Raw genomic sequence first — 18,068 nt, 5'->3', positions numbered from 1 at the left:
CTCCTGCCTCTTCTCGGTCTGACGCTTCTCCAGGACTTCTCACTGTGGCCAACGCAGCTCCGGCCAGAACTGCCAGGGCCCATTCGGGGTGTTACAGACAGAGTGTCCCCCCCAGCCTACTTCCAGCTCAGCCGGGCGGCTTCTGTGTGCTCCTGTGGAGGCTCACTTAACTCCGCTGGGTACCACTGAATGGGTGCTGCTGGCTCCTCGGGAGACAGGACAATGCCTTGCTGTGTCCCAAGGCACTCCAGATCATCCCCGGGGTCCCCAGGGGCGCAAGAAGAAACAGGGGAGATGTGTGGTTTGGAACTAGGACAGGCCTTCACAGTGGAAGTATCCTTGGTAAAGAGTCTTGAGAAAGCAAGCAAGGACACATCAGTAAGTTGGGGCGGAGGAGCATCTGTCTCCAACAGGTAGATGATGTTCCCGACCCTGAGGTTCAGCTGGGGAGACGGCTGTGGATGGCACGCCCGCCCCCCTGTCTCTCTAATTGCTGTCATTTTAATAAACAGAGCGCAGCTCATTCAAGGGACCGTTCGGTTGCAGATGTAATTTACTCCTCTGGAAGCACAGGGTTTACATTTCCAAACTATCATTGTTTGTGTTGGTTGTCGACACATGGAAATGGCATAATAGTAATATAATAGGGAACACATAGGGAGTGCTTGCGGGTGCCAAGCACGGCTCTGAGCCCTTGCCGGGCGGTAACTCATAATCCTCACCCGCCCCCCACCCCCACCCCAACCAGCCTCCATCCGGGCTCCTTTATGTGGTGCAGAACCCAGAGCCCGGGCCGCCCCGTCACCCTGCTCTCTGCTCTACTCACGTCAGGGGACGGGGGCTTCCAACTGACTCCCCGGGAAGAGGCCATGGAGTGCCTTAGTCATCCTTCTCTTGTATCTGCAGTGTCTTTAAGAAGAAGGGCGACTGTCATCTGTGAGCATTAGTCATCAGCTAAACAACTAAAGGGAATGAGCTTAAAATAAAACCAAGAACATCAGAAGGAGCTTGGAGAGAGCCCGAAGGAGAAAATGCTAGCACAGGCCAGTGAGGGCTTGGCACAGTCTTCGCCAGCGGAGGTCAAGCCCGGGTGCACTGGAGCTGGGAGGCCCTCCTTTCCGTCCTCCTGTCCTTCCTGTGGCGGCCCCTTCTGCAAGGGGGAGGGGGCTCGTCTGGTTCCGTGGGCCTCTTCCCAGGGTGAAGGCGGCGGCCCTCAGTGGACGTCGGGGGGACCGTGTTGTCGGTGACCTGTTTGGAGCCTCCGTGCGCGTCCCATCTCCCTTCCCCCCTGCACGGTGCCTGCACAGACTGGCCATCTGGAGCCTGGTGGTGGCCTGGGCTCCGGCCCTCGTCAGGCCGGGAAGCACAAGCACAGTCCTGCCCTCCCGACCCCTCCGGCCCCAGCGGGCCCGGCCCCCGACCCCACCCCAGGCACACAGGACAAGGCACTTGCTCCTCTGTGGCCTTCTGAGTTCTCGCCTCATTGCCCTTTGCAGCACCTGCCTCCATCGCTCCCTTCCTCCCCTGTGATGCTTCTGTGCGCCTGTCTAGAGTAGCCCGCCAGACTACCCTGCCTAGAGTACCCCACCTAGACTACCCTGCCTACAGTACCCTCCCTAGAGAACCTGCCTCTAGTACCCTCCCTAGAGAACCCTGCCTACAATACCCCGCCTAGACTACCCTGCCTACAGTACCCCGCCTAGACTACCCTGCCTACAGTACCCTGCCGAGACTATCCTGCCTACAGTACCCTGCCTAGAGTACCCTGGCTGCCCTGTAGCCACCATCTTGCCCCTCAGAGCCTGCTCAAGGACCCTCCCTGTAGGACTCATTCCCTGGAGCCTCTCTGTCCTCGTGTTTGGATTCGGTACAGCATGCTGTGTTCTAGGGGTGCCTTGTTCTTAGTCCTGTTGCAGTGTTTCCCATCCCCTTCTTTCAGCTAGTTGATGCATTTTTCTCAAAGGCCAAAGCACCACGCGATGATGGCAGGCACACGGGTGAAGAAGGCTGTGCGTAAATGAACAAGAACTTTTGTTTGAGAACTTTTGTAAATGGTTCCTAAACACCTGATCACACTGAGTGTTCATTGAGTGATTGCTGTGTGCCCTTTAGCCAGAAGCTCATGCCACCCTCACAGCTTCCTCTTCTTTTGGTTGAGGTAAAGCACAGTCCTGAGGGGACAGAGCTTTTGGTCCTGACCTCCGGGGCTGTCTCCCCTTGCTGTGACACAGGCAGTCCCGTCTGGGCAGACCTGCCTTCCACCAGCAGTTACAGGATGGCAGGACCAGTGCAGCAGGGGGCTTCAGAGCCACACTCGTGGGTGCTTTCTCAGAGGCAGTGCCTTCAAAGCAGGGACCTGAAGGATATATAGGGGTCAGCAGAACACGAAGAGAGGTGTGCATTGTCCTGCAGCCAGGGGAAGGCCCAGAAGGAAAAGCAAACCTGGCAAACTGGAGAAGAGGAAGTTTGGAGGGTGGGTAGTGTGGAGCCTCAGAAGTGAATTGGGAGGTTCAGGCTTTGTCCTGGGAGCATTTGGCAGCCAACAGACAGTTTTGTTTTTTTGAAGTAAGATCTACACCCAACATGGAGCTCGAGCTCACGACCCTGGAGATGGGGAGTCACATACACGATGGACTGAGCCAGCCAGGCACTTCCACCAATAGACAGTTTTAAGCAAGGTGGTGACCTGACCTGCTACAAGGCTCCTTCTGGCTGCTGGTGGAGAATAGGTTGGACAGGGACAAAAGTTGACATGGGAAGACCCATTTGGTCAAGTCATTTCCCAGACAAGAGATAATGGTGCTCCAGACTGGAGGTTGAGGCCACGGAAATAAAGAGAAGCGAGAGGATCTGAGAGACTTTGAGGGAGCGGTGTGTCACAGCACTTGGACATTGTTTGGATGTGAAGATGAGGGCAGGAGGGGGAGAAGCTGAGGATGCCACCAGGGTGTCTGGTATGGACAAGTGACCAGTTGGCAATATAGTAGGTAGGATCATGGAGCATAGGGAAGGAGAAAGTATGAGTGCAAAAGAATGATGTTGGGAATGCATATCAATCTCTGGTCCCCAAGGGGCACACAACAGAGAGTTGTCTGGATATATGAATTTTAAGAGTGTATAAGATCACATAAGAGTGTTTAAAAATATAGGAAAAGATGAGGTTATCGAGGGAGACTGAGGAAGCAAGACATATCCCCATCTTTCTCTGTCTCCTCTGTCAACTCCCAACTGCACTGGTGAATATGGGAGCCACTAGCCACAAGTGGCTTTTTAAATTCCAATTAAAATACAATTTAAATGAAATACAATTTCAAAATTCAGTCTTCAGGGGCACCTGGGTGGCTCAGTCAGTTGAGTGTCTGACTCTTGGTTTCAGCTCAGGTCATAATCTCAGGGTCATGAGATCAAGCCCCACATTGGGCTCCCAGCTAGGTTTGGAGCCTGCTTGGGATTCTCTCTCCCTCTCCCTCTGCCCTTCTTCCTGCCATACATGTGCGCTCTCTCTCTCTCTCTCTCAGAAATAAAAATATAAAAAATAAATTTAATTTTAAAAAGTCAGTCTTCAGTCATACCAACCACATTTCAATGCTCATAGCCATGTGGCTGCTGGCTTTTATAAGGGACAGAGCACATTATAGATCATTTCCATCATCACAGACAGTTCTGTTGGACAGTGCTGTGTCTAGATTCAGTGTTGTATTTTGCATCCACAGTGCCCAGGCACTCAGAAAAAAAAGTACAGCTCCTTTGGGGAGAATTCTAAGAAGTAAACAGGTGTGTGTTTGCTGGCCTAACAGCCAGAAAAGGAACCCTTTGCGTTCCTCAGGGCCCTTCACATGAACAAGTGGGCCTGACTAGGGCCCCTCACTGTCCCGGCCCAAACGCAGGGGTGTTGGCAGGTGGGGGTCCTCTGGGAGGCATTAGGACTCTCACCATGGTTGTCTGACTTAACTCTTAAACTTCTTTTTGGGGCCCATGGGCAATACTGTAGCACATTTGCACTGAAGCAAGTAAAACATTTTAGATTATAATTCAGGATTACAGAGTGATAGATTTGAGTGTCTTCACAGGAAAATGGATCTTCAACTTTTCATATCAGACACCAGTTCTAAATTGTCTTCAATGTTCAGTTTGGGCTTTTGCTTTTGTTTTTCATCCTCGTTGAGTATGTACCTTTGTTCTTTATTTTCTTTTTCAGTCAGATGTCATGGATCAGAATTTGTTAAATTTCCTTCCAGAACAAGAACATTCAGAAGTGTATAAAATGCTTTCTTCCCATATGCTTGTGACAGATTCCCCCTCCCCAGAATACTTAAAATGTAAGTTTAACTTTACTGGTTTTACAAGATATAAGAATTTTACTTTTGAAAGGAGGTTAGAATGAATTAAGAAGGGAGGACTAATTTTAAGAACAATTTTCCTTGCAACTCAGAATATTTCCAAGATCCTTAGAGGTATATTTTAAATTTAAAGCTAAAACTGGAGTTTGGAATATGTATGACATTTAACTTCTCTGTGGAAAATTTGAAAGCACAGCGCTTAAGAATAAGAATTTGTTTTTGCATGTAACACAAGAAGTTCTTTTTCTTTTTTTAGACATGAGACAGTCTTTTGGTAACAAACAATGCAAAAATCAGTGCCCAGTCTGCTTATTTTAGAGGACACTGTAATGCCAGATTTGTATGATAACCAAGTAACCAACTGAAAACTGAATAATTAGGTCAAAACTCCAAATTCTCTTCTCCTGAGGCTGTCATCTGGTTATTTATATACGTTTGCAGTTTTTATGGCATTGTAAAGTTTTCCTCAAAATTGGCACCCTGGATGGAAGGCCAGCCTTGGTGGCTGCTGAACCGTGTGTCCCTTAATGAAGCACATATGTTGACGGAGGTAGTATGAGTGCCTTGCACTTACTTGTCCAGGCTTTGGTTCATCTTCCATGAATAATTTGTCCTGTTGTACATCTGATTTTACTTCAAAGCAACGTGAAAAGATTAAATTAAAGAGAGCAGCTCTATATGAGCAGCTTTATTTTAATACACCATATGAAAACAACCGGAACTAATCAATGCCGACATAACCAACCACAGACATCTGTGAGCAAATTAAGACTAATTGGGCCCAAGTACAGAATGCACAATATCTACATAAACTATGGGGGGAAACCCCCTGTTCTGCAGAGGTTATAAAATCACGTCCAAAAGTCAGTCGTAATGAGAGAAATATCCTGGCCATGTGTAGACGAAAGCCCAGGAGTTACACAAAGACACAACTTGTTTAGTCTAGAATCTATGTTATATTCACGTTCCTTTTCTCTTTTTCCTTTAACGGCCCAGCTGACAACGATTTAGAGTTTTATTGCCATCTTCTCAGAGGCAGCTTGAACCCAAAGGAATTTCCAACTTATGAATACATAAAATTTGTAGGAAATTTTCGCTCTTACAACAATGGTAAGCTTTAATTGTCATATAATTGCGACAGTGTCTTTTATCATGCAAACGTGCACATGGGGGCATAAGAATCACTGAGGGAGGAGGAGTGAGAATATGTGCTTTTCATATTTGCATTTAGATTTTCATGTTCCCAAGATGCGTTTTGTGCTCATAAATGTTATCTCCCGTTCAAGAAGAACACACTCCCACACTTGTTTACGCCGGGGCACTAAGTCCCACTGAAATGCACTTTATTCATTTATTTATTTTCAGGCTGATGGAATAGTTCTGTACTGTAAGGAACAACTTACAGTTAATAAAGAACAGGCTCAGCCTACACACAGCCGAACAGGGCTTCATTGTGACATGAAGATGCATATAACCTTGGTTTCTGCATCTTTATTCTCCTTTTTACACTACTGCTGTGAGCATGCTTTCATGAGTCTGGTATGCAGGTCTTTTGCTGCCTCTGACCCTAATGCACAGGAAAGGGCCATTTTATGATGAGCCAGCAATCCACATTGGTGAATTATCAAGCAGATTAGCCAGGCAGTAAAATCTTACTCTCGGAAATTACCCAGATAACTAATAGTCCAAACCCTGGCTGCACCTCTAAACTAGACCTACACCCTCAGTTTCACTTTTGACCTGGGGAAAATGGGAATGCAAGCCTGATGCCCGACATTCAGCAGTCTGAGCCCCCGCACCCAGCCCCACCGGGAAGCCCAGCACAGGCCTGTGTTTGGTTTGCTCCACACTTCAAACCTCAACACAAAACAAATCACTTTGGATGATCTAACATTTCATAAAACCACAAAGATGCGGAAAGAAAATGGAAGGAAGTGTTGACAGGGATGGCAGAAAGAGAGGAAGAAAGGAGAACTATACCAAAGGAAAACCAACAGGGGAAGATAAGGTACCAGGGAGTTGATGGCAGCCCGGGCTTGGGCAGCCCCAAATGGAGTCCATTACCCCACCAAATTAGTCCCAGAGTCTCCATTAGAACTGGCCAACATAATGGCCCCAAGTCCTAATGCTGAGGCTACCCGGGATCTTCCCTTCACCCTAAGACGATCCTCTGTTGTATGTTGCTTGCATAAATATACATGCTTTTATTCAGAAGGCTCCAAGTAGATGCTAAGCATGTTGGTCCTGCCAATGTGATTTTCAAGCCTTGTTCAGGGTTTATGCCTGGATGATGGACTCCATGGCCAAGTTGGGGCCCTCTGGGAACCTACCCAAACAGGGTTCAGTGTTCCTGAGTGGTTGGAAGTGAAGAGAAGTCAGCTTTCACCAGTGGGGCCCTAAATCTGGACTACAAGGGAAAAGCCAAAGCCAGACCATGCCTAACCTGACTCATCTGAAAGATTTTCCTAAACCTCATGAGATAAGCGTTTCATGAACCACATACCTAAGCAAATGGTAGCTGGTCCGTCTACCTAGTTAAAGAAACTAACGTAAGAGGCACCTTGTAGAGCACCCAACATGATGCCAGCCCTGGAGCAGAGTACACTGGGTGAGGTAGTTTGTTAAAATGCAGATTCCAGTTCAGGAGATCTGAGGGTGGGGCTGGGATTGTGCAATTAGAAAAGCACCTTGGGGTTTTGATGAAAAGGGGTCATGGACTTTGAGAAACACTGCCCTATTGTAATACTAAATGCCATTCCATAGGAATTCTAATGGTACTCCTCCCACTGATGGCACTCCTTCCAACAGCTTCATCCTTGAATCAGTAGAAGCAGTGGTTTGGAATTTGCTTAAAATGTGCGCTGTGGCCGTCGTGCCAGCTGTCAGAATAGCAGAACATCCCTTGTGGCTGTGAGCGAGGAAGGGAAAGGCACCCTGGCCCCCAGAGTGCCAAGACTGTGGGAATTATGGAACACTGCTCCCACGTGTCCCCATGACAACAGCACTCCACTTAATTAAGGAACCGACATGTGATTGGCTGGTGAGCAGCAGTCGCATCCTTTGTTAATTTACATTTCCACAACTCTCCCTTAAGCTGCTGCTGAATATCACTTTGAAGCTTCCTGTCACTTCTCACATTTTAGAGGGTTTCAAGGAAAGAGGCAGGCTTCATTGTGAATACCTGGGTTTTTGGTTTTTGTTGTTGTTGTTGTTGTTTTTTTTAACTAGCAGAGCTTTATCTTCACTCCAAGTTGAGACCTTGTTTGTTTGCCTGAAAGAATGTGTGGAAATTATGTGTGATTTTTTTTTTTTGAAACTGTTACTGCTATAAACACACAGCACTGAAAGTGGAAAATTTAAAACCAAGAGTGCCAGAGTGTCTTTCCAGAGCCTGTTGAACAAACCAAAGTTAGGGGGCTTTCTTGAGACAAGAGTCCCCAAATATAATTTTGGAAAACTGAAATATAAGTCTCACTTGAATGAAAATAGACAACAAATGTCAGAAACGAATGAATTTCTAAGATGGAGCCCTGTGAAATCACCCAGGTTCAATCATTTTTGACCTCTAAAATATGGTTTCACATACTTTAGGAAATACTTCAAATTTGATTTTGTAGGTTTAGTTCTCAATAAACATTAAGCAATGGGTTAATAAAAATAGCGCACCTTAGGAGGACTTCCTAAATCCCAGGGCCTGGGCTCTGTCTTTGCGTTGATAATCTCATTGAATCCTCCCACCAACCTTATAAGTGGTACTGTTGGCATTGTCCCATCTAAACAAAGGAGGAAGCTGATGCTTGTGAGAATCTGAGCTGCACACATGGGAAATGGGGAACTTACACTCATGCCTGTTATAACCCTGAGCTCCGACCCTTAACCCCAGTGCTTTGCTGCCTCCCACAAATCTATGTTGAAATTAAACATGTAGATGCAGCACACGGGCCTGCCCTGCCACCTGGCATGCTGTTGGTCAGGATATCCTTACCTATGCACATCAGATGTCCTGCAGCCATGTACCAAGCTGTTTTAAAGGTACCCAAGCTTTATTTTAAATCAAATATGGTGAGACAGACAGACATGGAAATGACTGTCAGGAAAGAAGAGGCTTATACTCATAGATCTCTCAAAACAGGCACAGCACACCATGGAGGCCACATGGGAAAGCACTGGGGAGAGATCAGGAGGCAGGGTGAATGGGAGAAGACATGGGCAAGAGCCTCTTGTGTGATTTCTGTGGAAAAGAATGAGCAAGGCATTGGAAATAAACAGGCTTCAGTCTGACTGGTTTGAATAATTTTAGTGGGCCCTTGGGTAGAGGGGCTGTCTCTAGTTGTCAGATACATGGGTGATTGGGGCAAGTAGCTGGTAGCCCAGAGTGTGAGAGACCCATGAGGAGATGATAGGAGTGTGGGTTCTAGAGGGGTTGATTTGCCTATGAAAGGTGCTCTGGAAGGTGAGTCATTGACTGTTTCTAGGGATTGGCCAACTCTGAAAGGAGCAGTTCCTCTAGAGTCAGCAAGGCCCCAAATGTCAAAGTATCAAATACAGAAACAAGATAATGTGGTTTGTACACAAGCCACTCCATGCAACTTCCCTGAGTTCCCAGGCATGGCATACATTTGAAAGCAATATGTAAAAAAAAAAAAAAAAAAGAAAAGAAAAAAAAGAAAGCAATATGTAAAGTATAGAAGAAAACGGACTATGAACATTGGTTTGATTTTAATAGAATACCTGCTCACTTGAAAGAACTATAGAACTATGTATGAAACCCTACTCTAGCCCACTATCAGGAAAAGTTCTATCATTTCTGTAGAGCTCTTTAGGGAGTGTGGCCTGGTTCATTCTTAGTTGATGTCAGGAAGATACAAGGCTCTCATCTTTGTAAATAATGGAGTGGAAAGGACAGTGACCCTTACTCATCTGTGAGCTTATTGCACCCCTTCCTGGGCCTATGCAGTCCTTACCTGGTACATAAATAAGGCTCAACACAAGTATGTTGACCTAGACTGAGGCTTAGTCATCCTGGCCCTACATGTACAGGTGCTAGGGGACAGAAGCAGGATTCAGACCCAAATTTTGACTCACAAGGAAATCAGGGTTCTTCCTGAGAACTGATAATAGAGCTCTCCTTGACTGACCTCAAAGCCCACCTGGAAATAGAGTAGTGGCTTCTAGAAGGGCCCCCACTACTTCTTGAGCCTTTAATCCAAAATGAAGATGAAATCCACTTTGGTACATGCCAGGTAAAGTGGCACGCGTGTAACTTCCAGTGGTTTGTGAATTGTCTGCACTGGAAGGCCCAAGCAACCCTGTGTGGTCAGTGTGTGGTCATCTTTGGCCTCCACTTGCCCCCCCCCCCAATTCTTTGTCCCCTACCCCCATTGAGTTCCTTAATTGCCTGGGCTCCCTGGGTACTCCCTCCCCAGTGACTCAGGCGCCCCCACTAGGACTGTTCCTGACGCACTCTCTTCCCTGCCTCTTGTTCCTTTGATCAACCAGCTTGCCTTAAGGCTGCTGGAAGCACGAGCTGCCACTCAAAAACCACATCTATAGGAACCTTTGGGCCTAAAACCAAAGGGCAAAAAGGAAAACGTGTAGGTTCCAGGGCAGGAAGACAGGTGACACTGATCCAGAGAGAGATTTTGGTGACCCTTAAATCACATAGACAAAGACGCCATCTGCTTGCCTGCTAACCCAAATAACTGCTTAGAATATGTCTGGCTCTGTCACCGGGATGAGTAGACCCAGTTTGGAATTCGAAGTGTGGAGAGGAATAAAAGCACTTTGCCCCTTTTCCCTTGTTAACGAGATTAAACTCTAATTGGACATTTCTAGACTCCCCAGCCAATTGTGTCACCTTACCCCTTTACCTCCAAACCTCTCCATTCATCGTGGCTGTGCAGACATGGCCACTGTTGCCCCAAGTACGTCAACAAAATGGAACTTCCCCTGCTTCAATATTTGCACATCTTGGTCACTCCTTAGGGCTTCATCATTTGCTACAGATGTTCAAGGGAGAGGAGACAGAAGACAGGATTTCACATCTCTCACCTAGATTTTTTAATAAACGTGAAGAAGTATGTGTCAGGAAATGGGACAAGAAAACAGCTTTCCTAGAACTGTTTCACTTTAGGACAGTTTCTAACCAAGTCCATGGAAAGCTTCCTGAAGGAATCTGAGCTGAAATACAGAACTACATGTCTCCTCCTCTTCCCATAAAAAAAGCCTACTCTCTGATCTTGGTCATGTGCCCTGGAGATTCAGAGAGGATTCCTGGTGGGAGCAGCCCCTGGTCTACCTCTACTCGGCACGTCATTTCCAGAATAGGGGTGAAATGACCTGACTTTATTCAGAGCTATATGTGTCTCAGAACCGATTTTTTTAAAACCCCTTGGACAAACACACAGTTCCAAATTTTTCCTTCTCCAGTTATATAGAGGAGCCCCTGGGTTCCTCTCTCAACCTCCACCCATGGTCCCATCCCACCCCACCCCACCCCCACTTTTCTGGGAAAGGAACTGGCCAGATGAGTTTCAAAGGCATAATGAACAGGCTTTGCTTTCAGGGGTCCTAACAAACAGGTTGCAGGTCCTGAAGCATAAGTTCATGCCAGGAAGAAGGCAATCCTCTATTTAAGCCCTTGTTCCTCCCCCAGACTTGGATTTAAATGTGCATCTGACTGAAATCCAGAAAGCAGTATTTCAAAAGTTGCTGGTGTGGTTCCAAATAGGTCACCCTCAGCAAACATTCCACTCTGGGCTTTCCAGAAACCACACACCAGAGTATAAAAGTCTCCCTGCCCTCATTTTACCTATCTGCCTCTAACCACACAACCAGATTTGAAATACTGGCAGAAAGGGAGGCTTTTCAGCTTACGACACTGGATTCCGTATGTTCCGTGGGATTTCTGTAGGTTGCCTCGTTTTATGGCTTTGGGGGTTTTGTTTTTTGTTCTCCAGAGCTGAATTGAGATTTCTCAGTTAGGGGAGCAAATCCACGCCCGCCAGACCTCACTGAGAATGGAGACGTTGAGTTTAGCACAGGAAGGACAGCTTCGGGGAAGGAATGTCCCCTTCCGCCCGTGCACAGGCCCCCAGGAGCAAGAAGCAGAGTGTCCCCTCCACCCCGACGAGGAAGTGCCACATCCCTCTCTGGCAGCGGGCATTGCTGCCAAATTAGATTGCAGAGGAATTAAGATCGCAATAAAGAACAAATTGCTACCCAAGGGCATCGTCCTGCCTGAGCATCTAGAGTCCACACCGAAATGGAGCAGTGAGGAATGGTCACACATTTATCAGACACGTCCTCCTGCCCGTTTCAGCCTGCGAGCAGGGCCCTTCTGTAGAGGTTGTGCAGTAATTGTGATAAAACTGTGCACAAGACGTCCACTTGGAGGACAGGGGGTGGCAGCCTGTAGGAAGTTCACTTCCCTGAGCCTACGAATCATCTGGCCCTGTCCACACCAACCATCTGGCGGATATCTTGTCAACACCATTACAACCTCCTGGCCCCCCAAAATACTCATTTTAATTAACGCCAAGGGGAAGAAGAAATATTTAAGCGAGACATAGATTTTCCGGGCTGAGTCATTTTTTCAATCCAGCAAACTGCAAACCCTTAGCTTTTCCGTGTGGCTCTCAGCTTCTCTCCAAGCTCGTTCTTTCTTTCCGATGCCAAACAGGACCGGCAGAAAGAAACCCAAAAACCCGGCGGGATTATTTCTCGGCGGGCTGTTCTAAGAACCCGGTAACCCGGCGGTTCAGAACCCATCAGGTGGCGCGGATCGTGCTGTGCAGAGACAAGAGAAGCGCCTGAACAGAGGGCTTAATGAGCGGGAGGTGACTTCTCGTGAATGTGCAGGAAATGATTTTTTTCCTTCACAGCCCAATGCTCTAGCCCAGACGTTTTGGATATTTATCATAAATGGGATTTAAGAATGTTTTTCTTCCCTTAGCAAGCCTCCTCCCTGATGGTTGCACGTCTTCCTGGACACCTTTCGGCTTTGAATTTGCATTTGTTCCAGGAAGTGCTGAGAAAGCTATTTGTCACTCCCCGTGTGCACGATTCGTGTGTTTTCCTACAGCTGTTGCAACTAATTTATCATAAGCAGGCCATCTCTGATCAGAATGCTTAATTGTTTAGGCCTGATGACTGCACCAGTACTGAGGCACAGTCGGTACCTCTCTTTCCTTTTGTTTCTGCGCCTTTGCTGTGAGCCACGTTCACTACCCCACCTCGCTGCTTCTCTGTCCTTTCCTACCTCTTTGCAAACACATCTCACACCACCCGAGGCCTCCCGGCCCCCTCGGTCAGCCTATGTTCTTATGACTGACTCGGGAGGTCACTTTTGTCATCAGACAGACTTGGAAGCCGACCCCAGGGGCCAAGCGAGACAGACTTTAATCACTCCTGTTCTCTCGAGAACCTCGGGGCCCTCTCATGTTCCTGTTCGGAATCCCTAGAGTGCCAGCCCGAGGCAAAATTCTTCCAGGGTCTCTAAAATTAGAGGCTGTGATGAAAGGTTCAGGAGCAAAAAGGGGCTCCCTCACCCCGATCCTTTTAGTAGGAAGACCAAAAGCAGACCATCGTCTTGCAGCTTTCCAAGCTTGAGGCTCACCTGTGCTGTTCTCACAGAGTGGTGACTGCTGCTGATGATTTGCAGCAGACCCTGCCCAGGTCCTTCTGACCTGGGTAAATGCACTGATAGGGCGGTGAGCAAGCCCAAGTGCCAGTGGGACCCCGGGCCATGCTCCCTGGGCACCTTCCCACAGTGAGCCAGTCGCCAGCAGCACCAGGCTGGGCCGCAGAAGGGGAGCCACCTGGGGTCTCATGGCCTGTGTGTTAGGCGGGATCAGAAGGTGACTTCCCCAGCCGGGTCTTAAGCTGTGGTTTGGATGTGCAGTGGAAGGTCATCTCGCCAGAGACACATTCAGCAAACACACATTGAGCACCTGCTGTGTGCAAGACGCCTGCTCAGAGCGGGAGACAAAGAACTAGACCTAGTTCCTGCCATGGGGAAACCTATCTCTTTAGCTTGGGGCAGGCGGAAGATCAATTTCAAGTAAGATGACCCTAGGAGCAAAAAAATGTAGCAAGAAATCATTGCTTTTATCTGTGGCATGCGTGCTGTGCGTGTGTGAGTGTCTTGGAGTGGTGGAAGAAAGGAGAAGTCTGAAAGACTGAAGTCTGAAAGGCAGAGACCTGATAAATAGGGCTGTGCCGGCATCGACCGATTAATCCTTCCAAGAGGCTCGGGAAGCCAGCTGTAATTAGATATGTTTTTTCTATTACTTAAATTGAAACAACTAATTAAATCCTTAATTAATGTTTTTTAACTACCTTGGGATAAGAAGTGCCAGAGAAGTTATTCTAAGTGCTAAATATTACCATGAAGTCCCAGGGAGCAGGTTGCTCCTGTGTTGACTCTGGAATCTGCTAGGAGGTTCCTGCTGTGAATAAAAGTCATTTGAAACAGAGTCGGCAAAATGTTTCAAGTATCTTCTTCCCCTTGACTTCCCCCAAGGTTTTCCCCTTGGCCTGTGTTAAAACTTTCATCCTTGATTTACCATCACCTTTGATCAAGCCCTCCGCTGCTTCTGGTCTGGGGGGAGAGGGCTCATTTAGAAGAGGAGCTTGCCTGGTTCTGGAGCCCTCTGTAAAGTATGTAGCTTCTCTAGTGCAGGCTGTAAGCAATAATGAAATTTCCCCCGTGGGGAGCATTTTCATCTTTAAAACCTTAGCAGCTCTAAAAGGACTGATAAAACTGCATTGGGAGGCAGCCAGGCCAGCAGTAAGCTCTGCAGAACATTCACTTAATTTCCATGGTCTCTGCCCCTTGAAGAAATTGTTAGGGGCTGGGGTTTCCCTGCCCTGTGCTCCTTCTGTCCCTCTGCCTTCCTCATGGTAAATCACTGATGAAGGCACTTATTGACAGAGACCACGGGTCATTCCAGCAAGGCGCACGGTTTAGAGACAAATGAGAGAGACTGTCTTAAAATTCCCCAGAAATCCTCGGAAGTTTGCTTAGAAGGCCTAGAAAAGAGTAGGGAGGATTTTATTAGGTCTTTATCCGGCAGGTGATGTCTCTTGGATTCAAGCTGAGAGGATATTTCACATCTGGGAAATTTGTTAATATCTTTTTTTTATTATGCAGATGTTCACATCTGCAGACCCCTCCCCACCGTGGGATTGCTTTCGTTTCCCCTGGTGAGTGCCTTGGCTCACCCCACTCATTAATCTGCAGTTGTCTAAGCCAGCTAATGACAGATGTAAAGTCTCTAGGGACCACTATTTCCTACTTTGCCCCCTTTATATTCATGTTTGGAAACATTTATATTAATATTTATGTGAATGCATTCGGAGAATATGCTTGGTAAAATGAATTTATTCATGTAAGTGGATAGAAGACCACATTATAGAATCACTTAGAAACCTACGAACATATAAAACAAAAATTATTGGAAAGCTAAAATCCAAAGAAAGTCTTGCAGATTTCATTTTAGAATGCATTTCATTTTCTGTTGCTTTATATGTGCTCAAATTGGAAAAGACAACTATGTTTAAATCTACAAGTTCAGAAATGTATTTAGAATTCAGGATCTAGTTCAGGATATAATCAACTACATTTGAAAAAGGAAGAGGTAGTATAGATTATCTAGCATAATGATCCTCCACGCCGGCTGCACGGTAGTAAATGTGGGGAGCTTTTAAAAGTGCCAGTGCCTGCGCTTCACACCCAGAGTTCCTGAGTTAGCTGATCTGGGAACGGGGTCTGGGCAGCTGGGAGGCCACGTAACAGTCCCAGGGAATCTGGTGTGTAGCCAAGTTCGAGAATTCCACATACAGGGTCCATTGACTTTTCTCATACTTAACAGGGTTCTTTTTCCCACTGAGCACGCTCCATCTAAAATAGCAGAATTGGTCTTTGGCCCAAAAGGTAAAGCAGGTCACCACAGTTCACCGTGAAGCCAAGTCTGTAGCTCCCGGGGAAGAGGGCGGCTGAGACCAGCTGGCACCTCCCTAGAGGGAGCACGAGCCTTGAACAATCCTCTGTCTGCCCCATGAGAACTCCAAGCTTGGAGTCGGAAGACCTGGGCAGAGTCCTTGCTCCGTTGTTACTTCTCCGAGTGACCGTGGTTAATGCACGTGGCCCTTCTGGGCCTCAGCTGCCTCACCTGTAGCATGAGGAAAGTCATGGCTTCCCAGACTTCCCAGGGAGAATAATAAGGCACTTGTGAACAGGCCTGTCCCCTGGGCGGAGCTACAGAACGAGCAAGTTTGTGGTGGACACTCTGTGCCTCTGGGGATCACCCCGGGATCCCAGGGGCCACCCTGGATCACATTGGCCAAGCCCAACATCAGCCTGGCTCCTGATGTGGAGTTTCAGGGTGGAAGCCCTTGAATCCCAGGTGTGCTGTGCCAGGACCAGGGGCGGGCAGGGGGGTCAGCAAACACCAGGGGCCCATCAAATCAGAAACTACGCCTGACTGTGGAACCCACCCTGGGGTGAGAATGCAGGCCCTTCCTGCAGAGCCAGGTGCCTTCTATTCCCAGCACAACAGTCTAAGTGGCCGTAGGGCTGCTGGAAACGAGAGGCGGGGTGGTCTGTCGGCTACTCAGATTCCAGCTCTGTTCAGCTATGTTACCCCAGCAGCCCTGGCCCCCCACTTCCTGCAGGTACTAGCACCACCCTGACCCAGGTGTCCCGTGGCACGAATCAAGTGAGTGAATGTTCTTGAAGCCCTGAGCACGGTGCTGGCTGAGAGATGCCAGGTAGGGGTCAGCTGCTGTGCCACACAGGGCTAACCTGTCCGTCTGTCCCCTCCCGCCCCAGTGCCTAGCCCCTCTTGTAATGGCTTTGACAGCACCCTTTCAAGACCCTGCCGGGTGCCGCTAGGAAAGGAGGTCTGCTTCATCGCCACCGTTCGTCTGGCAACGCCACAATTCTTAAAGGCAAGTATCTGGGGGAGAATTTATCATGTGGCACTAGTACAACTGAGTCACGCTTAGTTACAGTGAATTAAGCATCTTCGTGGAAAAGAATAAGATTGCAATGACGTCGTCACTGACTTTGAAAAGTTGAAATGTCTGGTTCCATACCTGTGACAGCCATACATGCCCCTGGCCCCACCTCTGGTTTCCTTCCAGCTATTTTGCTGGAAGGCAATGTCAGCTGCCACTCAGCCTGCAGAAATGCTCATCTGCAGCTCTGTAGACCCTCCTACCTTTCACACCAACCCTAATACCACTCAGGGCAGGCCGAGGTGAGGACCAAGCGTCAAAACCAAGGGTTTGTCCGCATTCTCTCATCCGTGATTGCTTTAACATCCGTGGCATGAATGTTGAGTTAAATTAGTCATTCAAGTTCAGATGAAAAGCCTTTTTCCACATGTTTACCACACTTGTAGATAATGGGAAGGGAGTGGTGTGACATTTTGGCTCTTAGGTATTTTTCCCCAGCTCGTGAAATAAATTTAGTATCAGCTAATACTGAAATTAGCTACAGATGATGAGTTTCAGTCCAACACAACTTGGAGACTGGCTGTAAATGATTTTAACTTCTGTTATCCCTCTACCATGAGTTCTTGAACAAACCTAGGGTGAGCATCTGGCACCCCGAGCAACATTTTTTTTCCCCTTCTAATACAGGAAATGTGCATAGTTGACGAACCCTTAGAGGAATTCACTTCAAGGCATAGCTTGGAATGGAAATTTTTATTTCTGGATCACAGGTTTGTGAAAAGAAAAACATATTTGGGTTGGGTCCTTTTCAAGTGTTTGTTTGCATGAGCCAGGCTCTCCTTGGGAGAGAAAAGTCGGGCCTGGTCCCTTCGAGGAGAGGGCTTTCTGGCAGCAGGAAAAATCGTTCCTAGCCAAGAGTGAGGTGGCTTCCCTTCAACTGCAAGTTGTCCATGGATATGTTCTTTGTTTGGGTCAGAGCATCTCAGGAGAGCCAGGTGCCACAGCCCGGGGACGTCTTTGGGAGATCCACACCCCCACCACTTCGGGACCCTCTCCAGTTCCCAGGAAGGCAGGAGCAGATGGGAGAGAAACTTTTCATCTTAATTTCTCTCAACACCCTTTTGTCCCTTTCATTCGATCTTCTTTCTTCTATAACATTTTTCACAGTTGTAGGATGAGAAATCTCCCCTCACCACCCTCTAATTTTTTTATTACGCTTTGGCGTTGGACTGACCCAGTCTATAGCTACTTTTAATTGTTCAGTCATGATAAAGTTTATTATTATTTAACCCAGGTGATGTCAGTAAAACCGAGTATCTAAATGCCAAAAAGCTTGAGCACTTTGGAAGACACAGCCTCTCTGGTTTGAACCATTGCGAAACCATCTTCCTGTCCTCCTTCTTGAGAAATGAGGCCTCTGTGTTGATTGTTAAGTGTGCCAACTGTACCCCCTCTGTATTGAGGTGCTGCCGCGGTGAGTCCGGGTGGGTACGCGCTCTCTGATGAACTATCCCCATTGTTTGGCAGAGCCCCTCCGATCATAGGATACCTGCCTTTTGAAGTTTTGGGGACCTCGGGCTATGACTACTACCACATCGATGATCTGGAGCTCCTGGCCAGGTGCCACCAGCACTGTGAGTATCGCACACCCAGCCCCAGGCCTAAAGGCCTCCAGTAGCCTCCACAGGAGCCCCGACAGCAGCGCCCTGGGGCCCTGGAAGTCTGCTTATTATCTGGTTTCTTTTGGAGGAGGAAGACTGTTTTCTC

The 18,068-nt window shown here is 47.7% G+C and overlaps 1 protein-coding gene across 3 annotated transcripts in view; it reads left to right on the top strand.

Moving 5' to 3' along the window:
• The window catches only part of NPAS2 (neuronal PAS domain protein 2), a 158,709-nt gene that overhangs the window by 111,977 nt on the left and 28,664 nt on the right, over positions 1–18,068 (top strand). For all 3 annotated transcript variants that reach the window (XM_049115443.1, XM_025463851.3, XM_025463850.3), the window contains exons 6-10: positions 4,199–4,319; positions 5,337–5,450; positions 16,174–16,292; positions 16,989–17,071; positions 17,829–17,935. In XM_049115443.1, coding sequence (XP_048971400.1) covers positions 4,199–4,319; positions 5,337–5,450; positions 16,174–16,292; positions 16,989–17,071; positions 17,829–17,935 — 544 coding nt within the window. The remainder of the gene's footprint in view (positions 1–4,198; positions 4,320–5,336; positions 5,451–16,173; positions 16,293–16,988; positions 17,072–17,828; positions 17,936–18,068) is intronic.

This window comes from Canis lupus, chromosome 10 (genome assembly GCF_003254725.2).
Source record: "Canis lupus dingo isolate Sandy chromosome 10, ASM325472v2, whole genome shotgun sequence".
Taxonomy (NCBI): domain Eukaryota; kingdom Metazoa; phylum Chordata; class Mammalia; order Carnivora; family Canidae; genus Canis; species Canis lupus.
This window is presented reverse-complemented; position numbering and strand designations above follow the sequence as displayed.